General features: G+C 41.7%; 1 protein-coding gene across 1 annotated transcript in view; it reads left to right on the top strand.

The window, feature by feature from the left end:
* The first annotated feature begins 212 nt into the window (after window positions 1–212).
* The window catches only part of LOC122792710 (armadillo repeat-containing protein 8-like), a 1,055,700-nt gene continuing 1,038,768 nt past the window's right edge, over window positions 213–17,144 (top strand). Inside the window, exon 1 of the mRNA XM_044060296.1 lies at window positions 213–340. Coding sequence (XP_043916231.1) covers window positions 290–340 — 51 coding nt within the window. The 5' untranslated portion in view covers window positions 213–289. The remainder of the gene's footprint in view (window positions 341–17,144) is intronic.

Raw genomic sequence — 17,144 nt, 5'->3', positions numbered from 1 at the left:
GTGCAACAAGCAACACATGCACATGTTTTATGATCTCAAACTGTTTCTAGATTATGTAAAGCTATCAGCATTTAGTAACATTTAACTTTCTTCACATCAAAACACTTTGATAACCTAAGAATGAGATAAACCTACTCCACATGTGCCGATCATCTTCCTTTACAAGCGCCTCAAACCGATTGTTCTTCGTCAAAGAGTTGCATGCGCCATTCCCGCCGCTTGTTGGTGTATACTGTCGAAAGTGCTGTTGGAGAACTGGGACCATTCATTCGCCAGGGCAGCTGGGATTATGAAGATGGCGTGCCTTTTAGAAGCTCCTATACGAATGAGTGTTCTGTCGGTGAGTAAGTAGTATTTATTTGTTAACCTGGTTTGACTTTTATGCTGGTTGTCAAGCAGCAGATCGGTTATAGTTGTCTGAGTTTATTTAGGGATTGTATAATTTCTGACGTCTGAGGTCAGCGTGTTTTAGATAATCGTTTGTTGTTGTTTTGGATGTAATAGTATTGGTAGTAACGCGGGCAGTGACAGTTCTTTCTCCTTTGGGCCCCGACCCCTTAGGCATGTTGACAGTTGATTGAATGATTCTGAGCAGTATCTACATGTCGCTGCATCTGCTGTTTTTTATGACATTTTGATTGTTGTTTGTGTGTCAGGCGAAAGAAAGTTGGGGTAAATTTAGTGTTGCATGCTTTCTTGTTATGTTCCTGAATGCTCCTGAAAGTTATTCATAATGGTTTAAAAGTATCTCTGTTTTAGGAAGTTAAAATATTTAAAGTATGTTCTGAGTCAAGTCCGTGTTATTTTTATTTTTCTTTATGGCGAGATTGATATTTTGTAGTCTTTAATATCATATTATGAAAGTCGAGGTAATAGCGGATTTAATAATTCAGGTGCTTTACTTAGTAAACAGGATGTTAACTCGCAGGGTTTTGTCACATCTTTGTATTTTTGGGACCACTCAGATTTTCATTGCGTTTAAAAGCTCGGCATCCTGACGTTCGAAGTTTATTCCATATTTCTCAGTGAATTTTTGCCGTTGGTATCTGTTATTACTTGTTTTATTTCAAAGTGGATATAACTCGCATGTTGGTGTTTTAATAGTAGACTAAACACAAGCTGTCTTATTTGTTTGGGTGCCCTTTATTCACAGTTGCATCTCCCCCCCATCTTTTGATGTGCCACTGACTCAGACTCTATTTCTAAATTACGGCTTTAGGTCAGATGATTTGTATGAGCAGTCAACCGTTAAGACTGCTATGTACACTATGGTGGTTAAGGTCACCCTTTACGTTTAAACATTTCCAGAAGAGTTTAAGAAGATTATTATAAAAGTGACTCTGATGGTGTTAAGTGTTATGAATTGTAAGCAGGCATTATTGCCCAACTGGGTGGGTGTTGGAGGATGATACGCTTCAGACCTCCATATCACTGGAAAGATCATGGGGGGTTTCTTGGCTAGTGGCCCTGGGGCCACTAAGAGCCTAGCCAAGAGCTTATCCCCAAAAAGAAACCTCAGTCAGTACCTGTCACCCCCGTCAGTGAGGGACACAGGTGAAACCCTTGGGACAAATTTGTGGTTTCCCGTCCAGTCATCAAGGTTGTGCTTGAAGAGGGTCAGTGAAGTGCTCTGTTTGACGTGTATTGGAAGTCTGTTCCAGAGACAGGGCAGCCTCAGGGAGACCAACCTTTCTCTCCAACAGTTTTGTTGATGTCCCGTATTAGATTCAGGTCTTTTGAGCGGGTAGTGCGTGAGGAGTTAGACTTTCGGATATGGAGCATCTGTAGTAGGGCAGGGTCCGACACTGCTTTGTTGGCGAGACACAGATCACCTCTGAGAAATTTGTACGATACTGAGTAGAGTGGTAGTGATTTGAGCCTGTCTGCATAAGACACGTGTTGGAAGTCATGGAATTTCTTTGTGAGGTATTTCAGTGGCCTTTCCAGTTGATTGAGATTTTTGGAGAGGTAAATCTAAAATGGGGTGTTCTCCCTCATTAGACCAATAATTAAGTACGAGTATAGCGTAATAATCTCCTTTTTTTTAATGCAATGCCTTTACTTATGAGATGAACCAAGTAAATGTTTTTTCTGACCACTGCCGTTACATGATGGTCGAATGTGAGGTTGTTATCAACCTGAGTGCCTAGGTCCTTTCACCACAGGTTGTGTGCTGGGGGGGGGGGGTTTGCCATTAATGTGGTAATTGGTAGGGGTCATGTTTTTGCCGAATGGTATGATGATACATTGTTAAGCATTTAGCTTGAGGGCATGACTTCGGCACCAGTCATTAGTTGCTGTGAGACCTTCTTGCAGTATGTTAACATCATTTGGGGAGTCAATGATAGCACCCAACTTAAAGTTGTCCGCTAACGTGGTCAGCCCAGGCTTTTTCTCTTTCTCTGAACCTCTGAGAAATAGATGCCAAACATTAGGGGTCCCAGGACAGATGGAAGGTCTGTAATTTTCATATAACTCCAACTTCCATATCCATATAAATATATTTCATATAAATAAGAGGTACCACATCATTATAAATTTTATTTAAAGCACATAAGGATTATATTATTATGACAGCTGCTAAATAGGGCAGGACCAGCTCGAATGTCGCACTGTTGAGGGAAGGGATGTGAATTTAACATGTGTACCATTAACATTTTGTTTTCGAATCCACGGTGGTACAGAGGTAGCATTGTTGCCTCACAGCAAGAGGTCTTCCTGTTTGAGTGCCTTCTCTGTGGAGTCTGCATGTCCTCCCCGCAGTAGAGTGGCCTTCAAAAGACATGCGTGAAAGGGGGGGCGTACCTGAAGGTTTGCCATCGGGCTGGTGAACCGGCACCATAAAAATCGACTGCCAATCATTAGCGGACCAGAGTTCCACTGTGGCAACCCCTAACCGGGAAAAGACAAACAACAACTACCATTAACACTTTGTTTTACAGCAGAATAAACCTAATGATTGGCAGTTGATTTTTACATACCGGCTTGCCAGGCCTGACGCACAACTTTCAACGAATGTACGCCCATTCACGCATGTCTCCAAGCAGAAGACGCTGTAGCTGAGAATCGAACCGGACAGCGTCTTACTGTGATGCAACGAGATATATATATATATATATATATATATATATATATATATATATATGTGTATATGTGTATATATATGTATACGTGTATGTATATGTGTATATATATGTATATGTGTATATATATATATATGTATATATATGTATATGTGTATATATATATATATATATATATATATATATATATATATATATATATATGTATATGTTATACTTGGATCGCTTGTCTTTGTGCTTGATAAAGGATTTTCGACTGGAAACAAACTGTCTACCTTCCTTGGATTACTTTCGAATACTTTGTAATTCTGTACAATATTTCAAAGTATATATTTTTTTGACTTAAGACCAGTTTGTTTACTATACCTACTACTGTTGTCTGATCTGATTAATATACAGTGATTAACTAGCGATATATGGACTGAAAATCTTCCACACAGAGAAAGTTGGAAAACCGATTACCTGTGAATATTTAATTAGTATTACATATTTGTATTATCTGAAGCATCACAATTACTCATTGAATTTGGGAAAAGGGCAGCTAGCTGTTTAACTCTATATAGTTTTAGAGCGTTAGCTGGGGCCAATAAGCGCCATCACAGAAAGGCAGCAAGTAGTTTTCTAAACGGTTTTAAAAGCTGTCAAACACTTCATAATTCCCACACGTATTATGTGATACTGTAATGTTTAACAACATACTTTTCGGATGTTAATATACAACAAAGTCTAGAAGATAAACTCTCCCAGCTAGGCATCAACCCGTATGTTACCAGATGGGTAACTAGCTGGCTCTCTGATGGAACCCACTCAGTCAAAGTAGGGGAAGCCACTTTTAGTAGTAGACCTGTAATGAGTGGTGTACCCCAAGGATCGGTCTTGGGGCCTCTACTGTTTGGGATATAGTTTTCTGAGGTGCAAGACAAAACAAGTGGTCTGTGACTGACCACGTTTGCTGATGACTGCAAGCTGGGCGCTGCCTTAAATTCCCCTAGTGATGTGAACATCCTTCAAGAGGGCCTTACACAAACTAATGACTGGCGCCAGAAGCATGGCCTCAAACTGAATGCCTAGAAATGCATCATTATCCCCTTTGGGGAAAATGTCATCCCCAGTAATTATCACATTAATAACGTACTAAGCATGCAGTCAGTCATGAGGGACTTTGGACACCCAGGTTAATAGCAACCTGACTTTTGACCACCACATTGCCCACGTTGTATGGAAGGCTTTCTACATGGCCATCTCATAAATAAGGGTATGTCATCCAGGAACAAGGAGATCATAACATCCCTGTACTCCTCCCTTATCAGCCCATTGAGTACAAAGCCTGTTTCGGCATCTACCTTGCCAAGCACATGCAGCAATTGGAGACCACAGAAGTTCCTGACCAGGAAAATCTAGGGTCTCCAACATCTGTCCTGTACAGATAGGCTAAAAACCCTGTCCCTCTACTCCGTCTCATACAGACTGGTCAGAGGTGACCCCTGTCTAACATACAAGGCCATTTCAGACCCAGCCTTGATGGAGTTGCTGCATATCTGTAAGACTAACTCCACTTGCACAACCCGCACGCAAGCCCTTCACCTGGTCTGTGACATTAATAGAACTTGTTGGGATAGATTTGTGTCCCAAAGATTCTCCTGTCTGTGGAATAGACTCCCTCTCCATGTCAAGCAGAGTACCTCTCTAACCCTCTTTAAGAGGAACCTGGACGACTAGATGGGAAACGGAAAATACACCCCTGGGATCCTGCCTGTGTCCCTTTTGGACAGGGAAATGGGAGCTGACTTTGAGGGAACATGGGCGAAATTCTTGGCTAGGCTTCCAAGGGCTTCCGGGCCAATAGCCTAGTATCATCCTATGGACCTAAGAGTTAGGATTTTTGTTTTGAAATGTATACATAAATATTTTTGTACCCCAAATAGACTTCAGAGAATTTTTCCTCTGGTAGTTGGCAAAATGTTGGAGGTGTGGGAGGGAAGAAAGGGGTAATTGAGAACATCTTTTCTGGAAGTACAGTGAGTTGGCGGACTTTAAGAATTCCCTGTGGGGTGCACTGTCGGAGTTGCTGGGTGGGCAGATTGGTGTGATGAGGCAGAGGCAGATTTTTCTGAGTTGTGATACAGAAGCTGGCTCTAATTATGGTGGCTGACAAAAAAGCAATTACTTGAAAATGGTAAAATCTAAACCAACTATATTAGAAGTAGTTAATATCTTAAGAGACAAAACAACTGGAATTAAGATCTTTAGAAACTGGTAGGAGCAAACCACATAGGAAGAATTAGATTTGTGGGAATAATGCATACAGGGAAGGAATGAGTTTTAAAAGAAGGCAGGACTTAAATGAGATAAGTAATGTTTGAAAACGACTGGGTAGATAAGTGATGTGTAGTATTAGCAACCGGGAGTGTGTTAGTATGGTTTGTGATATAAAATGCTTGCAACTAGGATTGTATTGGTTTGTTTTCATTTGTGTTGGTTTGTTTTCATTTGTTAAACATATGATCGCTTATGTTGCAAGTGATTTAATAAAGATGTTTCTTTTAAAAAAAAAAAAAAGGGGGGAGGGCAGGAATTGAATAATTTATGTAATGATGTTTAGGTATATGATATATAGCAGTATGTGTGAAGCAGCATCATCATCTTCTTCTTCTTTCGGCTTTTCCCTGTTAGGGGTTGCCACAGCGATCATCTGTCCGCTCATGATTGGCAGTGGAGTTTTATGGTGTCGAGTTGCCACCCCGGCGCCCAACCTTCCACAGAAGGCGCACACACACACACTTGCACCTAGGGCCAATTTAGAGTGTCCAATCCACCTACTGCATGTCTTTGGGATGTGGGAGGAAACCGGAGCACCTGGAGGAAACCCATGCGACCACAGGGGGGACATGCAGACTCCACACAGAAGGCACCCCAGCCGAGAATTGAACCGGAGAACCTTTTGTTGTGAGGTGGCAACGCTAACTGCTGCATCCCTGCGGCCGTCCAGTATATGTGAAGCATAACGTTTGTTAATTGTAACTTGATACAGTTTGATCACTTTGATATGAATGTGCCAATGTCGCAAGTGCTAGTTCAGTAAAGGTGTTTAAAAAATACGTTTTGGAAGTTGATTGTTTGGCAGTTTGTGTTCATTGGCTTTCAAAGCTGTAAAACATATTCCAGCATCCCCCCATTGATAGTTTATGGAGTAGATAAAACGTGTATTTCTGATAAAACTTCATATTAAAATAGTTATCTGAACTGTTTTTTTTTTTTTTTAACTGGTTATCAAGATTTGCCTTTTGGGCTTAACTTTATTCTGTTGTCATGGTGAATTTCTTTCCTTCTGTGTTTAGAATTCATTACAGCTTTATGATCTGAAATCTTTGTAATCCTGTATTGCATGCCTAGGATTTCATAACAAAGTAGTTCTGCCACAGTGCTCTTATTCCATATTATATCTTTGCATATGTAGATAAGAGTTTTTAGTTCCCTATTTTAATTTAAACTCCTGTTGCTCGTTTCATACTGGTTTAGGCATGCGTTCCCCCCAAAAAAATTTTGCCCACAAAAGCACACATTCTCCTCATCCAAAGACTCATTTTTATTGAGTAAACAAACGTACAGATATGCTTACAAGCGCAGACACAAGTGTTGTTGGGTTGTGTAGAAGTGAGTGTTGTGTTGTCGGATTAAATACTTGAAAAAAGGTATTTATATGTTTGAGGTTCAGAGTGGACATTTATGTTAAGAACATAATGTAGACTTTGTTATTGCTCGATTAGGAAAGTGTGTTAAGAAGAAAACAAACATCCTTCAGGAAGTGCATTTTCATAGCTCTTTTTGGTTTCTTTTCTCTTTATGAAAATAGTTGTTCTTGATGCTGATTTACCAAGTGAAGGGAATGATGCCAGAATTGAACTCCATATGTGACACGGTGATCTCGTGCTATGAAGAGCCCCCCCCCCAATGTTCTTCCTGTACATGAATTCACAATATTTCCCGGGTCATCCCTGAGAAGGGACACCTTTTTTTTTTGAGCATTGTGTACTTTGCTAACAAATAGATAAAATAAATACTGTTGTTAACACTTTCAGTGTTGTCAAGGTGGCTGATGGCTACATCATAATCTTTCCCCATTGAGTACATTTTCCTCCCATCAAAATAATCCTGTATTGAAGTACGTTGGCTGTTTTCATCCTTTCTGTGGTATCTTTGTGCTCAGTTTCCTCAGTGCTCATTTGGATGAATTCACTGAATAAATCAGAAATGTTGTCATTGTTGAAGTGCGCATTCATAAATTTTTTTTTATAACCCTAGCTGCCCTCATGGGGGCAGACATCCATAGGGCAGTATATATTTCTCAATTAAGCATTGATTAACACTCATACACACCCACACCACATACTGTAGGATCATAGGAGGTTAGGCACTTCAGTCCACAGCTGCAAATTTTGCTGTCCATTACACTTTGTGTAGCAGAAACACACACACACATACATACATTACATGTGCTGGTGAACAATGGGACATTGCCTTCCTCTCCCCAAAACAGTGCTGGAATGGCTAAGAAGTGCAACAAAGATTGACATATGTTGGCTCAGGACACCCCAAAGATGTTGATGGAAGTCAGCTGCAGTGACACCACTGACCCCCAAATAAAGCTTCAAGCCAGTGTTAGTCCATCTTTGCTCCACAGTTCTGTTACTCCATATAAGCAGTAATTACACACACACACACACATACATATCCAGAATGTCACATGACCATAACACAGTGGCTAGCTCTCTGAAAAAGTGTTGCATGGCTACTGTATCCATATGAATTGCTGTTTACCCTATCCATGACTGCTGTTTACCATATCCATGGGTGCAAACCCCGTATACTGATATGTTCATCTCCTGCTCAGCCATATTTCAATCCACAGTTGCAAAATCAATGCCAATGACACACTTACCCAAGTCCTACATTCAGTGTTGTCCTCTACGCTCATGGCAAACATGCATGCACATATGCATTGTGTAATGGTGAAGACCGATGCTTTCCTTACCTCTCCAAAAAGCAGTGCTCCACTGTCTGTGGGGACACAAACCATCAGTGATGTCGGCTCATTACCCCCACCTATTGCAGAAAACCAACCACAAAGACACAACACTGTCTGCCTAATAGGGCAGCCAGCAGGTGTCATTTGATCTTTCCTCACCTGTTGTCCGTTACACACAGTATAAACCCTTGCATGCAAACATGAACACATATGCTCTGTCCGATCATAACCCCCCCCCCCCCAAGTAATTGCAGCAAGCCTGTTACAGTAGCACAGCTCTCCTCACTGCAAGGCAGCAAGAAGTTCTAAGTCTCACCCACCCACCATGTACTAGTGAAGCCTGGTGCTTTGCCCACTTTCCTACAAGGCAGTGTTGCAATATCTGTGGGGGACAGAAGCCCCTGATGATGTCAGAACAGTCTCCTCCTCCTACTGAAGGAAGCCCAACTGTCCTAGTATGGCAGCAAGCAGATGTCGCTCTTTCTCATCAGTTCTCTAGTATACCATTTACACTGCATGTATGAATACCTATATGCTGGCCCCCTCCCACGCACACACTCACTTGTCTCGTAAGCCAGCTTGCACACATGCTCGCTCGCTCTCTCTCTCTCTCTCTCTCTCTCACACACGCACATGCTTGTGTACACAGACCAAATTTCCACTCCCCCTGCACACATACACACTCAGCCACAGGCATGCTCACTCATAGATATGCTCTCATCCATAGACATGTACGCACACACGCTCTTACATGCTCGTGTACACAGACGGACATGCTCACATCCCCTGCACACATGCACACTCCCTCACAGGCATGCTCACCCATACATATGCACACACACACACACCATGTACCGGTGAAGCCTAGTGCTTTGCCCACCTCCCCACAAAGCAATGCTGCAATACCTATGGGGACAGCAGCCATTGACAATATCCGAGCAGTCTTCCCCTCCTTCTGCAGGAAGCCCAACTGTCATACTAATATGGCAGCAAGCAGCTGTCACACCCCTCTTTCTCTTCAGTTCTCTACTGCATCTTATACACCGTGCATGAATGAACACATGCATGCTGGCCCTGCCCACACATGTTTGCCCCCATCATGTACCCACTAGCCTTCAAGCTAACAAAGGCACAGATGCACACTCTTGCCCGTATCACACACCCACTTTCCCACATGCTCACCCGCACACACACGCGCACAGACACTCATGCATGCTTGTGTACACAGATGAACATGCTCACACACACATACACAGTCATCCACACGCATGTACACACACAGTCACCCCACACTTCAAACACCGCACGTACTCACACGCATACTAATGCTTGTCTACACACACAAACTCCACACATGCTCACCCTTCCATACACATACTAGCCCACATGCGCGAGCTCTCTCTCTCACTCACTCACTCACTCACACACACACACACACACACACACACACACACACACACACACGCTTCCATGCTGGCAATTGCTTACTACATGCTTACAATTCACTTGTCAAACACACACACACACACTTCCATGCTGGCAATTGCTTACTACATGCTTACAATTCACTTGTCAAAACTTTACATGTGTTATTTCATCCACAGCATCACAGTTACTATGCTTTCTCTTAAGTCAAATCTCCAGTCTATGGAACAGTAAACCTACAACACACAATTAGCAAAAGAGTAAGTATATCCATTTACAACTTTGAATGTGAAAATTGTTTGTTTTGCAAACAAATCTTGCTTTTACTGTTGGAGTCACATTTGTCTACTTTCCTGATTTATAGCTTGCGCTGTCCCACACAAAGTCTGACCGCCTCTAAATTTTGAGTTAACAGTGAATTGAGTACCACTGATCACATTAATTTGTGACTCTACTCAAGATGTAATTACACAGTAAACAATAAACATTAACTTGGTCTGTTTTCCACCAACTGAAGTCACATGTAGTACAAGATTTTGCACCTGTGTGTGCAAGCCCCCCCCATTACACAACAGGCCATGCTGTCCTATACCACAATGGAATGGCATAAAAGCATCATGACATAAATGCAAGTAATTCTCTTTACTCACATCCGCATTATCTAGCTTCCTTCAAAGAGCTACTTTTAAGTCATCTACAGTATCATCATTGCATCACTAAATGTAAAAAATGATATGCTAATCCCTCATGAAATCCTTTAAAGCCAGCTATGAAGGCAGTATTGCAGCAGCAGACACTAAAAACAATCACAACGCCTTCTATAGTTATATCAAGAACCTCCACGACAATACCCAGATTTGCTGTGAGTTACAGCACAGTGGTGCCTCCTGTACTGAGCCAACAGATATTGCCCACAGATTCAGTGCCAACATTACCCCCCCCCCAACATACTGTCCGACATTCATTGCCAACTTCACACCCCTCAAAGGACCAATCACAATACCCGAAGAAAGCCAGACATCCAGCATTACTGCAGCACAGGTTAAAGCTGCATTGTCCAATACCCGAAGAAAGCCAGACATCCAGCATTACTGCAGCATAGGTTAAAGCTGCATTGTCCAAGGCCAAGAATACAACTTCCATGGGACCTGGTAATATCTTTGGTTGTGTTCTACAAGAACTACAAAGCGAATTGGCACCACATCTGTGTGTCCTCTTCAGTCACAGCCCCACCTCAGGCTTTGTCCCTACCGAATGGCGCACTGCTACAATCATCCCTCTCCATAAAGGGGGAGCGACTACAGACCTGGAAATTATCGCCCCATTAGCCTGCTACGTCTGATATGTAAAGCTGTGGAGCACATCATTGTGGACCTGATTATCAAAGATATAGGAACTCTCCAAACTCTAGATCCTACACAGTTTGGCTTTGTGAAAGGGAGATCATGCCTGCTTAACCTGGTTGACTTGAGTCCGTCACCGGGGCTGTGGATGAAGGTAAGGCAGTGCATACAGTGTACCTCGAACTGGCCAAGGCCTTTGATACCATTCCTCACTCAGGAATTATTGATAATCTCAACAAACTTGGCATCGACCCCTATATCACTAGGTGGGTTGCAAATTGGCTCACAGAACACAGTGTGAAAGTAGCAGATTCCAAGTCGGTCTGCTGACCAGTCATGAGTGGAGTCCCACAGGAATCAGTCTTGGGTCCTCTCCTGTTTGTCTTCTACTTCTCAGAAGTCCAGACCAACGCAAAGGGACTCTGGCTGACCAAGTTCACAGACGACTGCAAGCTGGGAGCCATTATTAACTCGCCAAGTGGTGCAGACATCCTACAGAAAGGCCTCACTGAGACCAGTGACTGGTGACGAAACCATGGCCTTAAGCTTAACCTCAAAAAATGCATTGTCATCCCCTTTGGTAAAAACTCAGTTCCCAGTAATTACCACATCGATGGGAGCCCACTAAACACTGAAGGCGTTATAAGAGATCTGGGGACGCAGGTTGACAGCAACCTCTCCTTTGACCACCACATTGCCACTGTGGTCAGAAAGTCCTATGTGGTGCATCTCATTACCAAGGGTTTTGCATCCAGGAAGAAAGAGATCATCATCTCTCTGTACTTTTCCCTCATTAGACCAGTCGTTGAGTATAATGTCCCATTTGGCATGTACCTCAGTAGACACCTGCAACATCTGGAGAGGCCACAGAAGTACCTCACGAAGAGGATCCTAGGCATTAAACACGTCCTACATGGACAGACTCAAGACTCCATCTATTCTTTGTCTCATATTGCCTACGTCGAGGTGATCTCTGCTTGACTTACAAAGCCATGTCTGACCCAGCTCTATTAGAAATGCTACATCTAAAGAAATCCCAGTCTCCCCACACCACACGCTCCAGAGACCTCAACCTCATTATCATGACAGAACATGCTTGGGGGGGGGTAGGTTCCTCACCCAGACACTGCCCATGCTCTGAACTAGACTTCCCATACATGTCAAGTGGAGTACCTTGCTGTCCCTCTTCAAGAGAAATCTTGGTGGGTAATAGAAAGTTCACCCCGGGAATCACTCCAGTGGCTCTACTTGATAGAGGCACTGAGAGCTAATGTTGGGCTGCACAATGCCCGGGCACTTCTATGGGCTAGACTTGTAAAGGCTCTAGGGCCATGAGCGTAGTACACACCTATGAACCTATACGCATAACACTGATACCCTGTCGGCATCATGTCTGTTTAATTCCATATAATATGCAGTGTATTACCAACAGTATAATTCCAGACTTTCCAACTGATGCTGTGAACACTTCATGCTATGGAAACAATTTTTTTTAATTTATTTTATTTAACTTTTTGTTTACCAGGAAAGTCCAACTTGGAACAAAGCCAATTTTCAGCAGAGGCCTGAGGAGAAACACTCCAGATGCATGTCTTTGTGACTGAGGAGGAATCCGGAGCACCCAGAGGAAATCCACATGAATGCAGGGAGGACATGCAGACTCAGCCGAGAATTGAACCAGAGAACCTATTGCTGTGATGCAACAATGCTACCGCTGCACCACTGTGCCATCCAGCAACAACAGACCATAAATATAACCCTGAATTATGACAAAAACATAAGTCTATTAACCTGTAATTAATATAACATTTATTCCTACATTTTTGATATTAGGTAATTGATTACACTTTGTATGCTGTATGTCAGATCAACAGATAACTGGCATACTTCACAATATAACATGCTTTTGATCTCATTGACTGTAAACTGGTCAAAAAATTTGTTTTTCTAAGAAGCTATAACAAAGAAAATCTTTCCATGTCTGATGACCATTAATACACCATTGATGATGCTCTGTTCAGAACCATTTTGCATGTAATCAACACCATATTTTAAGGGGACCACTGCATTTTCACCTTTGTAAAAACTAATGTATATTTTTACTTTCTTCTCTATACAATATATTCTGTGTCAACCTTGGCTGAACTGACGTAAACTAAATAAAAATAAATACATAAAACTTATGAGTCTGGATATACAGAGTATGGTAACATACAGTGTTCTGGTCATGACTCGCTTATCAAAAATACACTAGTAACTTGTCATGTGAAAAAAGATGCCTTGGAGTAAGCATGTGCATATTTATTTATTTATTGCATTTGTTAACCGGGCAATTCTACTGGGCCTATAAAGAGCCCGTTTTCAGTGGAGGCCCGGGGAAAAAAAGCTCTGCATTAATTATATACGAAAGTAAAAATAATAATACATAGACCAGATTTGAGCAGTACATTCATATTTAAAGAAAAAAAAATAGCAAAAATAGTGATAATGTTTACCACCAGGTATAAATGTGGCAGTAAAAGATGACAGATATTTAAATAACACAAGCTATTGATCTCTCCATGTGCTTTCTGTAAAGCTTAACCGACAGTATATACGGCAAGTGTCATTGTGAATGAGTAAAGTTGCATTGCTTAATAAACTAACATCTGCGCCTTTTGTGGGTAAAAGAAAGCAGTTTTCTAGCCTTTTATTGCACGAGTGTTCCTAATTTGACCCATCTGCCAAGTTTTGTGCGTTTACAAACAGTGCCATTTTAAAAGCGTTAGGAAGCAGTCAGCTGTCGTTTTGTACCTTATTTTACTAGTATGGTGGCACACTAGGACATGGATTCGTGCACAGGCTTAGAAACGTGTTTCTAATGAATATTATTGCTGCATGTGGACAGTAGACTGTATAATACACACAGCACAGAATAATCTGATAAACAATATTTTAGTGTGTTGTGATTAGTTAGATATATTATGTACAAAGCAAAATCAAAGTCTAGCATTGTTTTTTTTTTTTAACTGGTAGCAGATCCATACTAAAAAACAAAGCAAATTATGTGTTCGTAGCTTCACTGAGTTGTTGTGTACCGTATTCTCTCTAGTTGAAGTGCATGATTAAATGCTTGCTTGCTTGGTGGCTAGTGTATGTACTAGAAAGGTTTCTTACTCCTAATGTATTATTTTTTAAGCAGACCCCCTCAAAATACCTAACTAAAAGAAACGCCTACCTGAAGAACAGTACCCTGTAGAAACTGCCTACCTGAAGAACAGTACCCTGTAGAAACTGTACCCCCATTCAAATTAGTTTAAGTCCAACCTACAATTTGGTAAGGTTAATACCTTAAACTGTAATGTAATCATATGTACTGTTTACTGCTGACCTGGGTCTAAAGCACAGTAATTTGGCTTCCCCTCTGTTTTAAACAAACTAGTCTGCCCCTAGCATTCTATAACATTTTCTTAACCAAAAATCAAACCCTTAATTTTGTATAATCACTCTGGTCTCTCACCTAAAGCCCGGAAAATTGCACTCTCAACTCGCAACCTACAGCTAATAAATACCCTGCAAGAGTAGTATAAAACAGTGTCTAAAGCACAGTATCAAAAAAAATTATAGTTTAAAAATCAAAGCCATTAAGTAAACACTAGATACATACTATACGGCTCCAGGAAGCCTTAGAAAACATTTGTAGTCAGTGTTAGCCCCACTCACCTCCTTGCCCCCTATTCCCACCCACCCCCAGTACCAGTAAATGTATAGTTAATCAACCACATCCCCTGTTATAACATCCTATCAGCTTTCACCTAACATACTTTCTCCACCCACTCTATTACCTCCAAATTTGTCATCAGATCTTCTGCTGTTATGCCATACAAACAACAGATCCAAACTATTACACTCCTCCTCTCATTATGCTAAAATTCCCTTTACTGTCCATTCTGCTGGCCACTTATTTACTCACCTTGTATGAAAACCATTTTCTCACTGGTTATCAGTACCCAAAAGGACATACTGTCACCCCAGCTGTAAATCATCCCACCTTCAACCATACTAATAATAATGGGTCCAACTCTACATCCTGTTCACTTTTTCAGTATACCAACCCCCTGGCAAATTAGCCCTACATCTAGACAATACTACAAACTTATAGACAAACTCCTGAAGCTTATCACCAAGTATAGACTTGTAGATCCCCTGAAATGAGTCTAGGAAACCACACTTTCTACCTAAACCTACTGGAATCTCTTAACATTCTGCCTAACACCATACTTTTGGGTGACTTCAAATACTCCTCCATAAACTGGGAGACTTGTATAATGCATTCACTCATAGGCTTTTGGGCTTTGTCAATGCAAGCATCCTGAAGCAACTAGTTAACTCCCCAACTAGAGGTACAAATATCCACATGAACATGGGAGGGGGGGAGGATGCTGCTCCCTCTGGCAAATTAACTCCTCATGGGTAAGATCTGACAACAAAATGATCTCCTTTAGTATTAAAACTAACCCAAACCCCCCATCAAACTCTAAACCTGTTAAGAACTTTGCTAAGGCAAGTTACGTTCAACTAAGTTACAGCTTACTAAACTTCCAAGCCCTTCAGAACCTTGATGACACTGAAGCCTACTCTGAGTTGTACACAAAAGCACTGTACAGCCACATTCATACCAGCTCAGAGGATGCAGTACCTGTCAGTCAAACCTATGGTCACTGGCAAAAATAAATCACCCAGGTGAACCCTAAACATAAATAGGTTATTCAACAACAAAAAAAAATCCTCTCCAAAGCCAAAAAGGAATAGACAAAACATTGTAAAAAGACCCTCACTAGTCTAAACAAATTTGATGGCTGCTCAAATTTGCCAAACCAAACTATGAGGCAAAGAGAGAGCCTCCCAGGTGAAAGATTTTTTTTTAATTATGTTCCTAACCTCAAGTGAAATGCTGGGCTAATCAAGAATGGCAAGACTTGTACCATCCTGGAACTATAGCCATCCTTTTGGCTGACAAGATCAGTTCAAACTTCTGCCACAACCATCACCTCCGACCACACTGAAAGAAACACCCGCAACCACCCCCCTACCAGTCACTGAGAGGGAACAGGTCCTTACTGTGCTCTCTAAATCCAAAAACACAGCTTTCAAAGGTCCTGACAACATTCCAGGATGCTTCTTAAATAGCTAAAACCAATCTATAAGAACCACTAAAAATCCTCTTTAATCACTCATTCAGGACAGGAGCAGCTTGATGTCACAAAGGAAAGGAGGACTGTAACAGTTGTCACTTCACACTAGGGGGGCTCATCAACTGACCCAGAGAACTACAGATCCATAAGCTTGACCAGTCTTATCTGCAAGCCCATGGAATGAATTATCACGGACCTAATCAAGAATGAGACACAATCTCCAAACACTGGTCTAGTCCCAATTTGGTTTTGTTAAAGGGTGGCCTTGCCTGCTCATTCTGGTGGGCTTCTTCAAGAAAGCCACCAGGCCCATGGATGAGGTTAAAATGGTACACACAGCTTATCTAGACATGGCCAAAGCTTTGGATACAATCACCTACTCGGGGATCCTAAATAAACTTACCGACTTAGGTATACACCCCCCACATTGTCAAATTGCAAACTGTCTCACTGACAGGGCACGTGGTCCAGATAGGTGAATTCACTTCTGACAAGAAACTGTTACTAGCGGTGTCGCACAAGGCTCAGTGTTGGGTCCCTTCCTGTTTGGTATATACTTCTCTGAATCAAAGGTCAATGCTGGAGGCCTCTGGCTCAGCAAGTTCATGAATGAGTGTAAGCTGGGAGCAATCACTGAATCCATCCCTAAATGATGCTGACATCCTAAAAACAGGCCTAAAATGACAAATGACTGGTGCCCAAATTATGCTCTGAGACTAAAATGTGTAATCATATCCTTCATTAAATCCATATATCCCTGCAAATTATAATATTGATTGTACACCCTAGACCCATTGGTGAGGGACCTAGGAACACAGATAGTAAACTAAACTTAGACCATCAGGTAGCTATGGTAGTGAGGAAATCATTCTGTGTAGCTCGGCTTAAGTACAGGCATAGCGAAAAGTTCAAAGGAAGTCATAGTGCTGTTGTGGTCGGCTCTCATCAGGCCCATAATTGAATGGCCTCAGAGGTTTCACAGTAAAAAAAAAATACAGTGTGTAAAACACGTCTTATGCAGATCAACTAAATGCCCTATCCATTTACTCCATCTCGTACTGTTTATTGAGAGGGGACATATGCCTGACCTGCA

Source organism: Protopterus annectens, chromosome 2.part0 (genome assembly GCF_019279795.1).
Source record: "Protopterus annectens isolate FY-2018-M chromosome 2.part0, PAN1.0, whole genome shotgun sequence".
Lineage (NCBI taxonomy): Eukaryota > Metazoa > Chordata > Ceratodontiformes > Protopteridae > Protopterus > Protopterus annectens.
This window is presented reverse-complemented; position numbering and strand designations above follow the sequence as displayed.